The following is a 17154-nucleotide window of genomic DNA, read 5'->3' on the forward strand; positions in this document are numbered from 1 at the left end:
AACAATTTGTAAAAGTAAACCATTATAGGTCAAAGTACGGTCTCAACACAGAAGCTTAGCTCACACCGAACAGCAAGCCATAAAGGGCCCAAAAAATGACAAGTGTAAAACCACTGAAAAGGGAAAATAAACGGTCTATAATCTATATAAAAAATGAGAAGCGAGAAACACTTATGGACCATATCAACAAACGACAACTACTGGGCATCAAATTCCTGACTTAGGACAGGTGCAAACAAATGCAGCGGGTTTAAACGTGTTAAAGTATTAACATTTTCATTCATACCCCAGAAATTCGTTGCCCCCTCATTGTAGTTCTACCCAATAGCTATATAATTTATGAGGGCATGCAGAGTCTATAATTCCTAGCTATATATAACTGCCGGTGCAATGGGTTTGAACAAGTGGGTGACCGAAGTGTATATTTGATCAGATTTTTCTTTTTTTCTGTGTAACGGACGGAATTTTGGGCCTTTAACAATGCTTACCCCAGAAATTTTTTACTCTAACCTTGAAGTACTATCCAATAAATATTCATTAGGGCAGCATCTATAATGCCTAGCCATAAAGAACTACCGAGACAATGGGTCGAATTTGGCTTTATTTCCATGTTACGGACGCAAATTTCGTTCTCTATGAATGATTATCCCATAAAATCGTTCCCCTCGTTGTAGTACTACCCAATAGTTATTTATTAGAGTAGAGTCTATAATCCTTAGCCATACAGAACTGCCGGTGCAATGGGTTTAAACTAGTGGGTGACCCCAGTGCATCTTTGATAAAATTGGACTATTTTTCCGCGTTACGGACGGAACTTTCGGCCTTTAAGAATGCTAACCCAGAAATTCTTTACCCTCACCTTTTAGTACTATCCAATAGCTATTCATTAGGGCAGCATCTATGCTGCCTAGCCATAGAGAACTACCGAAACAATGGGTCGGAAAGTGGGTGACCCGAATGCGTATTTTATCGAATTTGGCTTTATTTCCATGTTACGGACGTAATTTTCGTACCCTAGGAATGTTCATCCCATAAATTCGTTGCCCCTTCGATGAAGTACTACCTATTTATAAGAGCAAAGTCTATAATCCCTAGCCATACAGAACTGCTGGGGCAATGGGTTTAAACAACTGGGTAATCCCAATGCATATTTGATCAAATTTGACTTTTTTACCGTGTTACAGACATAAGTTGCTGCTTTAATTATGTAATAAGTATATATTTTCTTTACTATCATTCCTAGATCCAGATATGGCTGAAATGCTGAGAAAACTTTTCTTGATGCCACTTGAGGTATAACATGTATATAAATCATAATTAAGTATAAGATAGTAGAAAACATCTACGCTTAGAAAAATTAGATAAACTGTGCTGGGATGATAACACAAAAGTTGTCTTCTTGTTTTGATTATTCTCATTATGTCGCCCAGAATTAGGTATATTTTTTAAAGACTCAACAATCAATGAAGTCTTCAATTGGAGTGACAAACTTCAAACAGAATTTAAGTGAACGAATTTAATGTAGCCACCGCACAAACGGCCATTTCATGATGTATAACATTCGAAAGATTGTTATTTGTACTTTCTTCTTCGTCCGTTTAAAAAAAAAATACATGGTAAATTCCGTTAAATCGAAGTCAAATGTGAAGAATTAACAGTTCAAAATTTTCATAGAATTAAACAAAAAGCTTATACTAAAATGTATGAATATGATCATATAAAAGCTGGAAAATTGAATACTGTCAGCAGTTTTAAATTCATCATCTAGATGGTTTGTAGATAAAAAGTTCTTGCTGCTAAACTATATATGTCTTTATGTCTTTCATCATAAAATAGAATGAAGTAGAAGAAGAAACAGAAAGTGCAGAAAATCTTCAAAGAAATCAAAATAGAGTGGTTGGTAGAACTTGGCATTAACCTTCTATATATTTTTAAGAAACAATTGACACAAAAAACTGTATTCAAAGCAGACATACAACTGCACAAAAAGATTTAGGTAACAACTGACAAAGGTTCTGTGAACGTAATAGCAAAAGTGAAATGACTTTTTGATTATTTATAAGAAATGAATTGTATACATAGTGATTTTAGCATCGTTTTTGTAATAAAATTATGGCTGTTAAATTGTTGACTAAGCACACATGTTCAGCAAGCTCCTGAGGTTCACACAAAGTGTGCCTCGATCAACGTTTTACATCACATTGAATCTACTTAAACGATTCATTCAAATGTTTATGGTACAAGATAAATTTTCGTCATAGTTGTCTTGGCATCAAATAGAATTATCAAAATTGAGAATGGAAATGGGCAATATGTCAAAGAAACAACAAGACCAAAAACCAGACAACAGCCGAAGGCCACCAATGGGTTTTCAACGCAGCAAGAAAATCCCACAACAGGAGGTGGTCCTCAGCTGGCCCCTTACTAAAATTGTGTACTAGTTCAGTGAAAATGTACGTCACACTAAACTCCAAAACATATAAATAAACTAAAATTGAAAAACATGCAAGACTAATAGAGGCTCCTGAATTTGGACAGGAGCAAAAATGTCATATATTTTGACTGGAGCATGAAACTTCAGTTTAAGTGTTTACTCAAGTTTTGATCTGTAATGCAGACACTTCTTCAACTTGTTTGAAAGATAAAGTGAAATTTTACAACACATAAGCAGAATTTATAGTTTTCTATGAAAATGTTTTAAGGTTCATTTTCATAGGATAACGTCACCAATTTTCATGGTATCAACAATTGGTGCTATTTAAACGTGCGCGAATGTGCAATCGACGTATGACAAATTTAAATGTATATTGGACGTTGTTTTCTGTCATTTTCATTAGAATGGAGATAACAATGTTGTATTTTAAGCTCTGACGGCATCAATTGGTGATTTGATGGTGACAAATACCCGTACTCTTAATTTGCGACCATCAAATAACCAATAGATGCCGTCGTAGCTTAAAATACAATACAGATATCTCCTAAGTATTCGTCATTAACGATTTATGCTGCCCTTAGCATTATTTTAGTAACCATACAATGAAAAAAAATACTATTTGAATACAGATTAAGAAACTACAATTTCAAAATCAGTTTATGAAGTTTTTAATTCATTAATTTAGGATCAGTTGGATTATGTTCCAGACAGCTTTGAGAGCCAAACAATTTCACAGATTGTTGAAAGAAATGAAGGTGAATTATACGTACTCTTTTATTACACTTTAGCCATTAGATTTTTATAAAATACTATGAACAACTACAAATACATCATTTCTTGGAACATTTGGCTAATCAAGGGTTGAACAAATCTTATTCTTTCTCTAGTAGTAACACAGTTCCAGAATCCATAACCAGTTATTTTATTTCCCTTATTTCTAATCAGTTTAAATTACATGCAAGGTGCAAATCGAGAAAACTACTTTTTATGTAGAGATATTTTCTAATATAAAATTATAAAAAGCAGACTCTCCATGAGAAAAAATAATATTCTGCACTTAGAAATATGTTTTAATTGCTAAGTATATACAAAAAAGAATTTGAAAAAAATATACAGTCAATGCATCATGACTGCGCAAAATATAAGGGTTGCAATATAGAGCCATTTATGACTTAATACAAGCATGATACAGAAATAAACAACTATAGGTTGGCGTAACGCCTTCAACAATGAGCATAGTCTATACCGCATAGTCAACTATAAAAGGCCCAGAAATGACAAATGTAAAACAATACAAACCAGAAAACTAACGGCCCAATTCATGTAGAAAGTAATGAACGAAAAACAAAAAAGTAGCACAGCAACAAACGACAACCACTGAATTACAGGCTCCTGACTTTGGACAGGCCCATACACAATGTGGCTGGGATAAACATGTTAGCAGGAACTAAACCCTCCCCTAACATGGAACAGCGGTGTAAGTGTGTATTTGTTTGTTCGACATTGGCTAGAGGAAAACAAAACACTTATAACCCCGTAGCTTTTGGCAACTGTCCTAAATCCGGAACCTCTGTCCTCTGTTAGTCTTTTATGTTCTTTTTAGTGGTTCATTTATATGTTTCTGACCTTAGGGTAAGGTCTTTTTTCGCGTAACTAGTATACATTTTTGTTACGGGGCCAGGTGAAGCCCACTTGAAGGGTGCGGGATTTGCACGGTGTGTTAAACGTCGCAAATCATCTTAAGTTTTATTTATTGTTCGTTATAATTTTTTACTTAGCAATTTCTTATACGCATCTTTCTCACACAAATGTTTCAGGAACAAGTGACAACCAAGACCATGTTCCAGGTAAGAAATTGGCAATTAAGGTCAAGTAACAGTTTACTACAAGTGGCGAACAAGTGTCTTATTAAGATATAAATGGGGAATGTGTCCATGAGACACAGATGATCCATATAAGATTATAAAAGGCCATAAACGCAAGAAAGATAAAAGTGACACTACCAAAGTTTTCTAGCTGTGATAAAGACACATTCCCTATTTCCATTCTCAATTTATGTCATAGATTTTCTTAAAATATTTCGCATACACCTTTCAATTGGCTCGTTGAACAACTAAATATCGAAAAAAATCCCTTTTATCTCTTATATTTGTAACTGAAAGTTTGGGGTATATTGTTTTACCCCTGTCTGTCTGTCTGTCCTTCCGTCCGTCCGTCCGTTCATCCCATTTTGATGTATATACTTGCATAAGAGGAGCGTTAACTGTTTCCAGATAACTCCTCCTACAGTTTTAATGCTAGGCAGTTTTCACTATGATGGCTGTTTGTACATATGTTGAAGGTGTGAATGTGGTCAGGATTAATTTTTATTAATTTTTGCTTTTGGGAGATAAAATTACTTTGTCATTTTTTGGGGTGTATGCGGTTAAATGTTATAGTTATTTTTAAATAACACGTTGCATCTGTGGGGCATCAATTTGTCTCCCATACACAACAATATCTCAAAGAAAGTCTCACATTGACTTTTTTTATAATACAGTTACTTCACAGTGGAGTGCGGGGGCATCACTTTGTCTAGTCTTAAGTATATATGATTTAAATCTTTCAAAATAGGTGAACATAAATATTGTATAGGAAATATATAAAATTTACGAAAAACGATCTAAACAAGAATGTGTCCATAGTACACTGATGCCCCACTCGCACTATCATTTTCTATGTTTAGTGGACCGTAAAATTGTGGCCAAAACTCTAATTTGTCATTAAAATTAGACAGATCATATCATAGGGTACATGTGTACTAAGTTTCAAGTTGATTGAATTTCAACTTCATCAAAAACTACCTTGACCAAAAAATTTAACCTGGAGCGGGACAGACGGACGAACGAACGAACGCACAGACCAGAAAACATAATGCCCCTCTACTATCGTAGGTGGGGCATAAAAATGTTTTAAAACTTTTGATACGTAGATTTTTCTTCAATGTGGTGTCGGTAAAACAAAATCAACAGTTAAAGATGTAAGATGATTATAGGGTCAGAAACAGATTTAATATAAATACAAAGTGTCTCCTTTATAGCCAAATATTTGGTGTGTATTTTGCACATTGTTGAAAACCGTACATTTGCCTTTTAATTGCTTACATTTACTTCGTTTGAAATTTGGTGGATAATTGTATCATTGGTAATCATTGTTATCATACCACACCTCCTTATTTTTTTCTCCATTTCTTTTTAATTAAATCAGGGCCGTAACTACATTGAGGCAAATGAGGCAAATGCCTCATGTTGAAAATTTCGAAAAAAAAAATGATAAATTGAAACAAAAAATTGTTTTCACGGCGAGTGTCTTGCAAGAAGCAAGTTCTGTTCATCCTCTGATGTCGTCCCCTGTTTTTCGGGATCCATGTTCCTCATTTATTTTTAGTTTTCAGTGTTGATGGTCTATATTGTTTGTCGTTATGTGTCTTATCTGTTACCGGGTTTGTCTTTTGGTCGTTTATTGCCCTTCTTTATGACTATTGTCTTAGTGTTGAATTTCATTTGTAAATTTAATTTAGTAATTTTGTTTTAAACTTGAGTTTTATTATATTTAAGGACCTTTTGTCTAATTTTAAAACCTACTTTAAATTGTAAAACTATTTGAAATTAGCTCTCAATTTTTTGTTCTAAGGCGGCGTTAAGCGGACACCAATCAATCAATCAACCAATCAATCAATCAATCAATCTTTATGACTAACGCTTTAGTTGTCCAATATTAAGCTGTTGTTGGTTTCTTCTCGTAACATCTGTATGTTGTAAACGTTCATTCTCTGCTTTGAGTAGACTTAAGACTTGAGAAAGATCAACGATGACGGGTGAAAGGTTGTGTGGTTTGGCAATGTTGCATGTCCACCGATGTCCAGACATTGTTCGAAAAAATGGTTTGAGAAGATTCCATGCTACCGGACATAGAAAAATTGGTCGTTTTTTTCATGGAAAATTAAACTTTATATTAAAGAATACAAGACTGGCTCTCTTTTCTGTAAATAAAACTCATTGAAAAAGCTGACATGGGTTAAATTAAAGTGAGACAACCAATCTCCCGGAATCAAATCATTTAAAAAGAAAAATCATGTATTGCCATACGACCTTTTACACTGAAGGCTAAACTTGCATTTAGCCGTGTTCAGGCCCTTAAATAGAAAGTAAAGGGATATGGAGTAAATGTGCATGGGGCAAAATCGCACACACTACATAGAAAAAGTACAAATTATCAATGAACATGCAGGGATTTTATTTTTGTTCTTCATCTTGACAGTCGCTTGAGGGTCTTCAACAATGAAAGAATCATTCATACCCTACAACAAGGTCAAGACGGCCCCTGGGGTCAACTTAAGCGATACTTAAAGTATTGTACTGTGAATAAATTTCAAAGTCACAAAAAAATACACCAAAGTCTAAACACAATACAAGACCAGAACAGACAGATCCGACATTATCAGCCGGTATAAAATGTAGCAATGAGGTCTAAGAACAGTTTTCCTGAGACTACCCTGAGTGTACCCTTTTATCCCAGTTAGCAACTACATCAAGTAGTTGTAATTGAAATGCGTAATAAAATCTGAATTCACATAGTTAAATAAATGATAATCAGCCCCCTCTTAACTCTTAAAAAAATAATTGACAGGTACAATACGTTTTCTGCCTGCCTGCCAAAAAAAAAACAGCAGCCACACATTTAATTACTGTGGATTCATTTATTTTCGTGGGTACCAATTTTCGTGGATTGAGGAGCAATTGCGTTTTCGTGGATATTTGTTTTCGTGGTGTTGCATAAGTTTGCATACATTCTTATAGAAAATTTGTATTTCGTTGTGCATTAAAATTCGTGTTTCCCGCGTAACTACGAAATCCACGAAAATTGGTATCCAACGAATAATAATTAATCTACAGTATGTGAAATACGATTTTTGCTTAATCCTTCTTATCGGTCTTTTGATGTTGTCCTTAAAAACTAAGAGTCTTACAATGAATCTATATATTTTGCTTTGAGACCAGAATATTGTCGAAAACATAATTAAAACAAAACTTGCGTTTCAGATTGAGAACGGGTCCGAGAAACGCTCAAAATGCACAATTTTGCGTCATTTTTTCCAAAGCTTCTGGGGGCCTTCAGCCTCCAGACCCCTCGCCGAATATATTTTGCCTCACTTTTAAAAGAGACTAGTTACGGCCCTGTAAATTTCGACTTTAATAATGTCAAGGTATTTATCTTAAAATTGCTTTTTTGGGTTCCTTAGTACTTTCACACTTTCTTTTTGGGGGCATATATATTAAAACATACAAAGCAAATGGTCAAACTGCCGTAATGTATTATTTTACAGACAGAAACATCTTCAAAATGTTACAGGACATGGAAATGGAAATTAAGGCTATGCATCAGACCATGCAACAAAGCCATCAATTTAGGGTAGAAGGCCAGATAAAAAGGGATATAGCCGTAGTTGCAAAGCGGTATTTTGGCCGTAATATGTTCTCAATTCCTGATTCTTGCAAAGTGAGTGCTATAATAATAAAGTTTTTATTGTATTGATTGTACTTTGTCAACCAGGAATTATCATTTTCGGAATTCGTGGAAACGGCTGTTATATTCGATATTTGCTGGTTTTCAGTCGGTGCTCAATACAATTTAATTGTGTTGTCAGTAAATTCATATCAATCTGAACATATGAGCATTCACAGTCCTACAATCTGTCGCTACTTAGATGTATATAGTTAAACATTGCACACAGTTATGTATTTCTATGACTGTTAATGACGACTATATGTTAAATCCTTCGGTTTGATACTTTAGCATTATAAACGTTACCTTTTTATTGCTTGTTTTGGCTTTCAAGAAGCTTTCAGTATCGACGGGTATTTCTAAATTTTGTGTCTTTGGTGTTTCTGTAAGTTGTGTTATGTGTGTTTTGTATCGATCTGGTATTTATAGCTTGTCCTGATATTTTACTGTTACACAACTGTCTCAGGTCAGCATACATGCATGTTTGTCCCGCCACATTTTGTATGTGTATGTCCCTAGTCACGATCCTGTAATTCGGTGAATGTCGTTTGGTGTAGTATATCATATTTGTTTCCGTTTATTGTTTTGTAAATCAATAAAGACGTTAGTTTTCTCGTTTGAATTTTTTTACTTTTATAATTTTGGGGCCTTTTATAAATTACTTTTCGATATGGTTTTCTCATTTGGTTGAAGGCGGTACAGTGACCTAAAGTTGTTGTCTTTTACGTTATTTGGTCTCTGGTGGAGAGCTGTCTCATTGACAACGATACTTACTTATCATCTTCTTATTTGATATGAATGCCGGTACTTGGTCTATTTCGTTAATAAGATATGAGTCTGAAAGGAAACTTGTATCCATAAGAGTATAGTCAATGGCCGTTTTTAACACACTTACTTGAACAAGATAGACTTTTATAGCTGATCTTTAAACTGTGTAATGGATTACTTTATTTGAGGCTTCATATATTGCATGAACAGTGACTGTCTACGTTTTGATGGTATTTTCGCTCAATAAAGTCACGACGGGTGTCTAATACTTAAAGCAATAGGCCAACTATATTTGTTGTATGAATGATTGTAAGGTGTATATGTCTATCTGGCAATAATCTTCTGACCATGACCTCAGTGGTCAATCTTAAATTGTCCTGTTATTTTTTGTTTCTCAGATTCTATGATATGGAATATGTCAACAATATATAAAGCATGTAATAAATATATGATGTACACGTCTGTCTGGCGGGGCTCATTTGACCTTGACATCATTTTCATGGTTCATCGATCAATGTTAAATTTTCCTTGTTAAATGTTGTTTCATAGAAACATTGTGCAATATATCAAATATATTCAAAGCAAATTTGGTGTATGAATTGATTGTAAAATGTACATGTATTTCAAGTTTGGTTTATCTGACCTTGACCTCATTGTCTTGGATCCAGTTCAGTTTATGTGATAGTTGTAGTAATTAAAGCTTAACAACATAAAATCAATGGTAAGTAAGAAAGGCAAGATATTTCAGCGTGTGCAATCTTGTTTGATATAAGGTTTAGGAGGAAAACTTTCTATTCTTCTTGTAGACTGAAGTAAGTGAATTGATACAAGAGGAAATGGGCAGGCAGGCAAAAATTTCAGAAATAAAGAAAGCTTTATCTTTTGTAAAAAGAAAGTATTCAACTGAATACAGGCCAGCCATTTATAGAACGGTAAATGTAGTTTAAATAAAGCTAGGTTATGTTACTGTCATACAATTCAATAAAAAAAACAGATTTTTTTTTATACCTATCTACTAACAAGATGAAATTGTGAATGGAGATGTGCATTGTGTCAAAGAGACAACACACCGACAACAGAACAGAAAACTGCCCAAGGCCATCGACAGGCCTTCAACACAGCGAGTAAACTCCACACACAGAGGCTGTCTTCAGCTGGCCTCTAACCAATAATGAGTACTAGCTCAGTGAAAATAGACATCGCACTAAACTCCAAAACATATAAATGAACTAAAATAAATAAAAACCAAACCACAAAATCAAATAATGTATATTTTGAATAATATCCAAGTCAACTGCAACTAAATCTAATTATCACTTAACAATGAAGGCTGAAATTAAGCTAAGATTAAGCAAAGCATGAAGTTCACAGCAAGTTCACACCAAGTTCAAGAAAATGCCATTCACCTGCATCTACTCGAACTTAAGAAAAAGAAAAAAAACGTAGAAGTTCATTTGACTGCTAAGTGCTAAATCTGTTATGTATTCACTAGTTACATTTGCTTCCACATGATCAATTTAAAATTTCGTATTGTAGCTCAGAGCAACTATGGAACAAACTAAAGAGAAGCAACTACGGAGTTTGTTCGGAAACTACACCGACGCATCAACAGCAGACAAAGAAGTTGTTGATTACAGAAAACAAATGGTGTTGATAATGGTAAATAAGAAGAATTTTCATTAAAAAAAAACACCACATCCAGTAACAAAATCAATCACATATAAAATTTACGCCACATTCTATATGTATGTGCCTGTCCCAAGTCAGTCGTTTTGTGCTGTGTTACATATTTTCTTTTCGTTATTTTTTGTATATTAATTAGGCCGTTAGTTTTCTCGTTTGAATTGTTTTATATTTGTCATTTCGGGGCCTTTTTAAGCTGACTATGTGGTATGGGCTTTGCTCATTGTTGAAGGCCGTACGGTGACCTATTGTGGTTGATTTCTGTGTGATTTGATCACCAGCAAAGAGTTGTCTGATTGGCATTCATACAAAATATTCTTGTAATATATTGACAAAAAAAATGACTTTTCTTTTATGAATATTTCTGTTACTTAAGAAAGACACGATACTTAAATTTACACTAAATACCAATTGATTGATTGATGGTTTGTTTAATGTCAAGTTGCAAATATTTCAGGCATATTCCGGACAAGACCAAATACTTTTAGGTACTGTAATTGTTTTGAAAATTAAGAGTTTTACCGGAAAATGAAGATAAAGTTGATTAATCATTTTGAGATGGGAATGTTCTTTAAGTCTGACCTTACGATATGTCATTTTCACGTTGTGTTTGATATGCCTGTTTATGCCGCCATTTTTTGGATTTCATTGAACGCAGTCTTGAAATGATATATTTGATAACAATACTATTCAAACATTTACAAAATCCTTTTACATTTTATTAATTTATTACTAAAATATTATGCCGGGAAATTCCTTTGTTTTTAGTGGGAATTAAATCAATTTTTGTATTCATTTATTTTATAGAGATTTCTTCATAGAGAAAATCCGCCAAAGGGAACCTTTTGGAGAAAGGTGGAAGATTTACATACTGAGATTGAGGGAAAGGAAAAAGAAACACGCCTTTCCCTCTACCAAGGACTCTTGAGAAGGGAGGAAAGAGAACAATAAAAAACTTGAAACACATTATTGTTGGACTATTTGGATTAATGTTTTCTTAAGATATTTAATCATGTTCGTACTCAAATGTGGACAGTTTTTAGGACCTTGCATAGTCTTGATGCATATATACTGTACAATAACATCTGGTTAACACACCAAATGGGTGAAATCTCTTCGTTCTTACTGTGCTATAATCTGGATAATGCACAGCAAACGTGTGCAACTTTAACTACCTCAAACAGGGCGAGGGATAATAAGCTGCAGATCAATTGTTTAGATGCGACATGTCTTAAAAATTAATACAGTAGAAAAAAATTGAAGGGGGAACGGGGGAAGTCAAAGATTGAAAAGTGAAACATTTTTTTTCTGTTTACTTAATATTTCAAATATTGGTAAATTTCTCCTCGGTTCACTTCCTCTAAGCATATTATTGAGGGAAAGAAAGTAAATTAATATACTCAATAACCCTTTCAGTTATGATTTTTCATACATCGATTTAAAAGTACACAAAACGGAACTAAAACTGTAGGAGATGTAGGTTGTACGTCACTAAGTCAGCAAGCAAATGACAAAAAAAAACCAAACTAATGACTACCAGAGGACAACGTATAGTATTGTTTTCAACAACAGATAGGCGTCCTACGTTGTTCGGGTTATTTAGGGTCACCCGAGCCGTGCGGATTAAATGATGTTTACAGACTTGCTTGGTTAATAATTATAATATGTAATTAACTTGAATATCCTTGTTAAAAATTGATGTGCATGTGCAATAAACTAGCTAACATTTCTTTTTATTCAAATTAGTATAAACGAATGATGCCTTAATACCCTAAAATTATTCAGCTCTTCATTCAAAATTGTCCTTCAACATTAAAACCACACAAATAAAAAGATAAGAAAACCATAAAGTCGGTTCACAATTTGTTCTCGTTGAATACAAAATACTAATGTTGAGTATTTCAAGACATTTCTTAAAAAAAAAAGATTTTTTGTAAAAAAATTAATCAATTGTCAGATACCTGAAATACAATTTAATCACGAACATTTTAACATTTTTGTCAAGTTCTCCCTGCATGCTTAATTTCATAACCAAAAAATCATGAAAACTTCATCCGTATTGATATGGAGTCAACATGGGTATCGTCTCCACAAAATACTCCATGGAAATACCCTGCAAATATTAGACATTACAATGTCAAAGGACAATGTCTGCGAGTGTCACTTTAAATGAGGTATCCCAAAAAATTGGTTAAACTGGGCCAACAGATATTGATAGGTGTGTACTTTCTTAAAAGTAACTTTGCAAAATATAACCATACAAAATAGTCAATGTACCAGAAAAAAAACTTTGTATCTAGTAAGGAAATATGTGAACTTTACATTTAAGACTGGATTTGCAGTTTAAGTAGTTCAAACAAGTAAACTGTCTTATCATTATAACCACTGTTTGACGTTTAAACAGTAATAGTTCTGATATGGACTACTTTATAATCTATAGTTTAATGTGGTAATAAAAAACAAGGACATGTGGTAGGATTGCAATCTTTCAACCAAAGAACAGGAGTAACCAGTAATCATAATGTAATATACATTTGAGGTCAGCAAAAGTGTAAGTCCGCCACATTTATATGAGTCTGTCCAAAGTCAAAAAAGGACATAGTGCCATTGGTATGTAATTGTGTAGTTTAGCATTTACTTTACTGAATGAAATTTTGTGTTGCACGTCAGAATAGTATTACCATTTTAATTGTTGTTGAAGCAAGTCGCAGCTTATTGCATGGCATGGACTACCTACTGTTAAAGACTGTGGCATTGTGACTTATAAATGACATTGCTGAAAATCTGCTTTTCATACACATTAACAATGAGGGTATAATATTGCATGGAAACTCAAATCTCTGTTAGTGTAACACTCCTTACCTTTAGGAGACACATCTGTTCTAGCTGAAGTGTCTATTTGAATATTTAACTTTAACATTAAAGCAGCAGCCAAAAATGAAACAAGATATAAACAAGGTTAATAAGATATATAAACAAAATGCAGCGTAAGCATGTGGTTCATCGAAAAAAACTTTCAAGGCAAAATGGAAAGTTAAATGAAAGAATACTTAACAAAAATCATCTTACAATAGTATAGTTCTTAGATGACTTTTTTATTAGGTATAAAATATGAATACTATTTCATTACTGAAAGTTGATTGAAATGTTCAGAACTGAAAAACTACTAAACTTTACAGTACTGAAAAATGACTGAAATATTCAGTACTGAAAAATGACTGAAATATTCAGTACTGAAAAATGACTGAAATTTACAGTACTGAAAAATGACTGAAATATCCAGTACTGAAAAATGACTGAAATTTACAGTACTGAAAAATGACTGAAATATTCAGTACTGAAAAATGACTGAAATTTACAGTACTGAAAAATGACTGAAATTTTCAGTACTGAAAAATGACTGAAATATTCAGTACTGAAAAATGACTGAAATATTCAGTACTGAAAAATGACTGAAATTTTCAGTACTGAAAACAATTTTTTCTCAACATTACTAAAAATGATATATAAATAAATGTACTGATTAGTGATGTTTCTTAAAAGTACTGTTTATATATCGGCATTTAATGTACTGATTAGTGATGTTTTTTAAAAGTACTGTTTATATAGCGGCATTAAATGTACTGTTTTTATAGTGGTATTTAATGTACTGATTAGTGGTGTTTCCTAAAAGTACTATTTATATAGCGGCATTTAATGTACATGTAAACGTTAGGCAAATTGTTGGTAGTGTAGTATACCATATAAGTATAACGAAATCAGAGATATATATTTTATTTATATTGCGTAGGTTGGCGGAACCTTACTTTCTTAATAATTTCCGGATTTATCAACGGGGAAATTTAGAACATTTACAGTAAGTTATAAATCATGTCAGTGACGAAGCACTGACTACTAAATTGACCATACCGTCAGAGACTAATATACATATATATGTATATAATGATAAACTGTATATTTCCAATAACATGTATACACGATTGACTAAAACATCGTCTGCGACAAAACTTTTTAATGATATTGCTTTGATAGTGTTTGTTAATTCGCTTTCATATTTGTTTTTCATTTTTTTTCTAGATTTGTATGTAACCTATATCTGCTTAACTCTACCCCATACGGACTCTAGTGGATATTTGTACATGTCTATTTGGCTATCATATATTACATCTCCTCATTTAACATTGTAAACAAATTTAGAGCTTGGTATATATAGTCTACATCTTTATTCTCAAACAACTAGTGCATAATATAGGCACAGAAAAACAATCAAAACAATAGATAATGAACTGAATACATGAGTATAACAAATAACATACAAATATTGACATAATAGAAAGACTTTAGAAATTACAAACCAAGAGGACAAACACAAGGTTAAACATAATAAATATGTTTGCAGGTTTTATTGAAGATTTCTCTGCGTTTACTTGACAAAAGTATTTGATATTTTTTAAATAATAACACATGTATGACTATGATTAATGTGTGTACATCGCATTGTAAACTTTTCTGAGTTAGAACGTGTTGTCGAGGAATAGTGGACAGTATCATTAACTGTGGAAAATAAAATCGTGAGATATATTTTGACTCTTAGATAAACTACAAACTGTTTTCTGTGAATTTTCATTGGAGACACTTGGTTTAAAACATTGGAATTTTCAATTGAAAGTGACTGCATTCTACGGAAGCCGATAAGGGCCATTCAAAAAAAAAAATTATGTCGTAATTACGACATAGCATGTCGTAATTTCGACATAACATGTCGTTATAACGTCATCGCTATGTCGTAATTTCGACATAACATGTCGTTATTACAACATGTCTATGTCGTAATTACGACATATCTATGTCGTAATAACGACATCGCTATATATATATATAAGAATATGTATTATGATTGCCAAGAGAATTAATGACACAGAAATTAACAACTATAGGTCATCATAATGCCCTCAATAATGAGAAAAGCCCCCTCATAGTCAGCTATAAAAGAGGGACAAAAGATACCAGAGGGAGAGTCCCCGACATGACAGCTGTTTAATAATTCAATTCAAACGAGTGAAAATAACGGTTTTAATAATGTACAAACAAAGACCGAAAAACGAATATGTAACACAGCAACAAATAACAACCACTGAATTACAGACTCCTGACCGCTATGTGATAATAACGGCAACCTTATAGTTTAACTTTTCACTTTTTGATGCGATAGGCATTTCAAAATGTCGTAATTTCAACATAACATGTCGTTATTACGACATCGCTATGTCGTAATTTCGACATGACATGTCGTTATAACGACATCGCTATGTCGTAATATCGACATAACAAGTCGTAATTACGACATTACTATGTCGTAATTACGACATAGCTATGTCGTAATTACGACATAGCTATGTCGTAATAACGACATCGCTATATATATAAAAGAATATGTATTATGATTGCCAAGAGACTAAATGACACAGAAATAAACAACTATAGGTCATCATAATTGCTCTCAATAATGAGAAAAGCCCCCGCATAGTCAGCTATAAAAGAGGGACAAAAGATACCAGAGGGAGAGTCCCCGAAATGACAGCTGTTTAGCAATTTAATTCAAACGAGTGAAAATAACGGTTTTAATAATGTACAAACAAAGACCGAAACACGAATATGTAACACAGCAACAAATGACAACCACTGAATAACAGAATCCTGACCGCTATCTGATAATAACGACAACCTTATAGTTTAACTTTTCACTTTTTGAAGCGATAGGAATTTCAAAATGGTCGCCAGTAAAGGCAAAGTTTGTATCGTAAACAAATTCATCTTTTTTTTTTGAGAATATTGAACACTTTATGCAATCAAGCTTAATTAAAGTTATTCAATAGCACCTCAGACTTGCACATACTAGAACTTTATTTATAATCAAGTCAAATGAGACCCAGTTGAATAGGGGAGCAATTCAAGCTCCCTGGAGACTCTAATTATGTTTGGCATTGCAGGTTGTGAATAAGATGAATTTTAAGCTTTTCCCAATAAAGACTATGTTAAACTTAGGACTCATAGTGGTCAGACCCACGGATCTCTGTACCTTCATTTGTACACACTTGAATCTTAATGTACTACTGAGGCTTGATGCAAATTATAACTGCATTGTTATTGTTGGTTCTTAATGAGATTCTTCAAGCGTCCTCCCCATTGAAGCCCTATTAAAACTTTGTACCCCAAGTTCTTTTAACCACTGTTCCCCAGGACAACTATTCCTACAAACTTAGAGGGAGGGTTGGGATCCCGCTAACATGTTTAACCCCGCCACATTCTTAATGTATGTGTCTGTCCCAAGTCTTTAATTCACATATTTGTTTTTCGTTGATTTTTGTACATAAAATAGGCCGCTAGTTTTTCTCGTTTGAATTGTATTACATTTGTCATTTCGGGGCCTTTTATAGCTGACTATGCGGCATGAGCTGTGATCATTGTTGAAGGCCGTACGGTGACCTATAATTGTTAATTTCTGTGTCATTTGGTTTCTTGTGGAGAGTTTCGTTTTTGAACAAACCAGCGTATCCCAAAGCCTTGATAACCTCTGTAGGCCCCAAATAAGACGAAAAAACATAAAAATTGGAGAGAAAATAAATGGTTTCTAACCTCAGGGATATAAACACTTAGCATGCTGAATTGTTATCAGAAATTGTCTAAATTTCGAGTATTTGTAAAAATATGCAAATGATATGCAA

The 17154-nt window shown here is 33.4% G+C and overlaps 1 protein-coding gene across 1 annotated transcript; it reads left to right on the plus strand.

Moving 5' to 3' along the window:
- Positions 1-1082: 1082 nt before the first annotated feature.
- LOC127701100 (uncharacterized) lies at positions 1083-12047 on the plus strand. The gene is made up of 7 exons (XM_052204909.1): positions 1083-1293; positions 1837-1896; positions 3120-3189; positions 4252-4281; positions 9553-9678; positions 10283-10405; positions 11237-12047. Exons 3-7 carry the CDS (start codon positions 3133-3135, stop codon positions 11378-11380), a joined length of 480 nt encoding a protein of 159 aa, XP_052060869.1. The 5' UTR covers positions 1083-1293; positions 1837-1896; positions 3120-3132; the 3' UTR covers positions 11381-12047.
- Positions 12048-17154: the final 5107 nt, after the last annotated feature.

This window comes from Mytilus californianus, unplaced genomic scaffold (assembly GCF_021869535.1).
Source record: "Mytilus californianus isolate M0D057914Y unplaced genomic scaffold, xbMytCali1.0.p SCAF_5, whole genome shotgun sequence".
NCBI classification, from domain to species: Eukaryota; Metazoa; Mollusca; class Bivalvia; order Mytilida; family Mytilidae; genus Mytilus; species Mytilus californianus.

Bases quoted from the DNA above. Each gene is read 5' to 3' on its own strand.
- LOC127701100 (XM_052204909.1), top strand. From the start codon at position 3,133: ATGTTCCAGACAGCTTTGAGAGCCAAACAATTTCACAGATTGTTGAAA. The intron at 3,190-4,251 runs GTGAATTATACG...CAAATGTTTCAG, and splicing joins GATTGTTGAAAGAAATGAAG to GAACAAGTGACAACCAAGAC. The intron at 4,282-9,552 runs GTAAGAAATTGG...TTCTTCTTGTAG, and splicing joins CAACCAAGACCATGTTCCAG to ACTGAAGTAAGTGAATTGAT.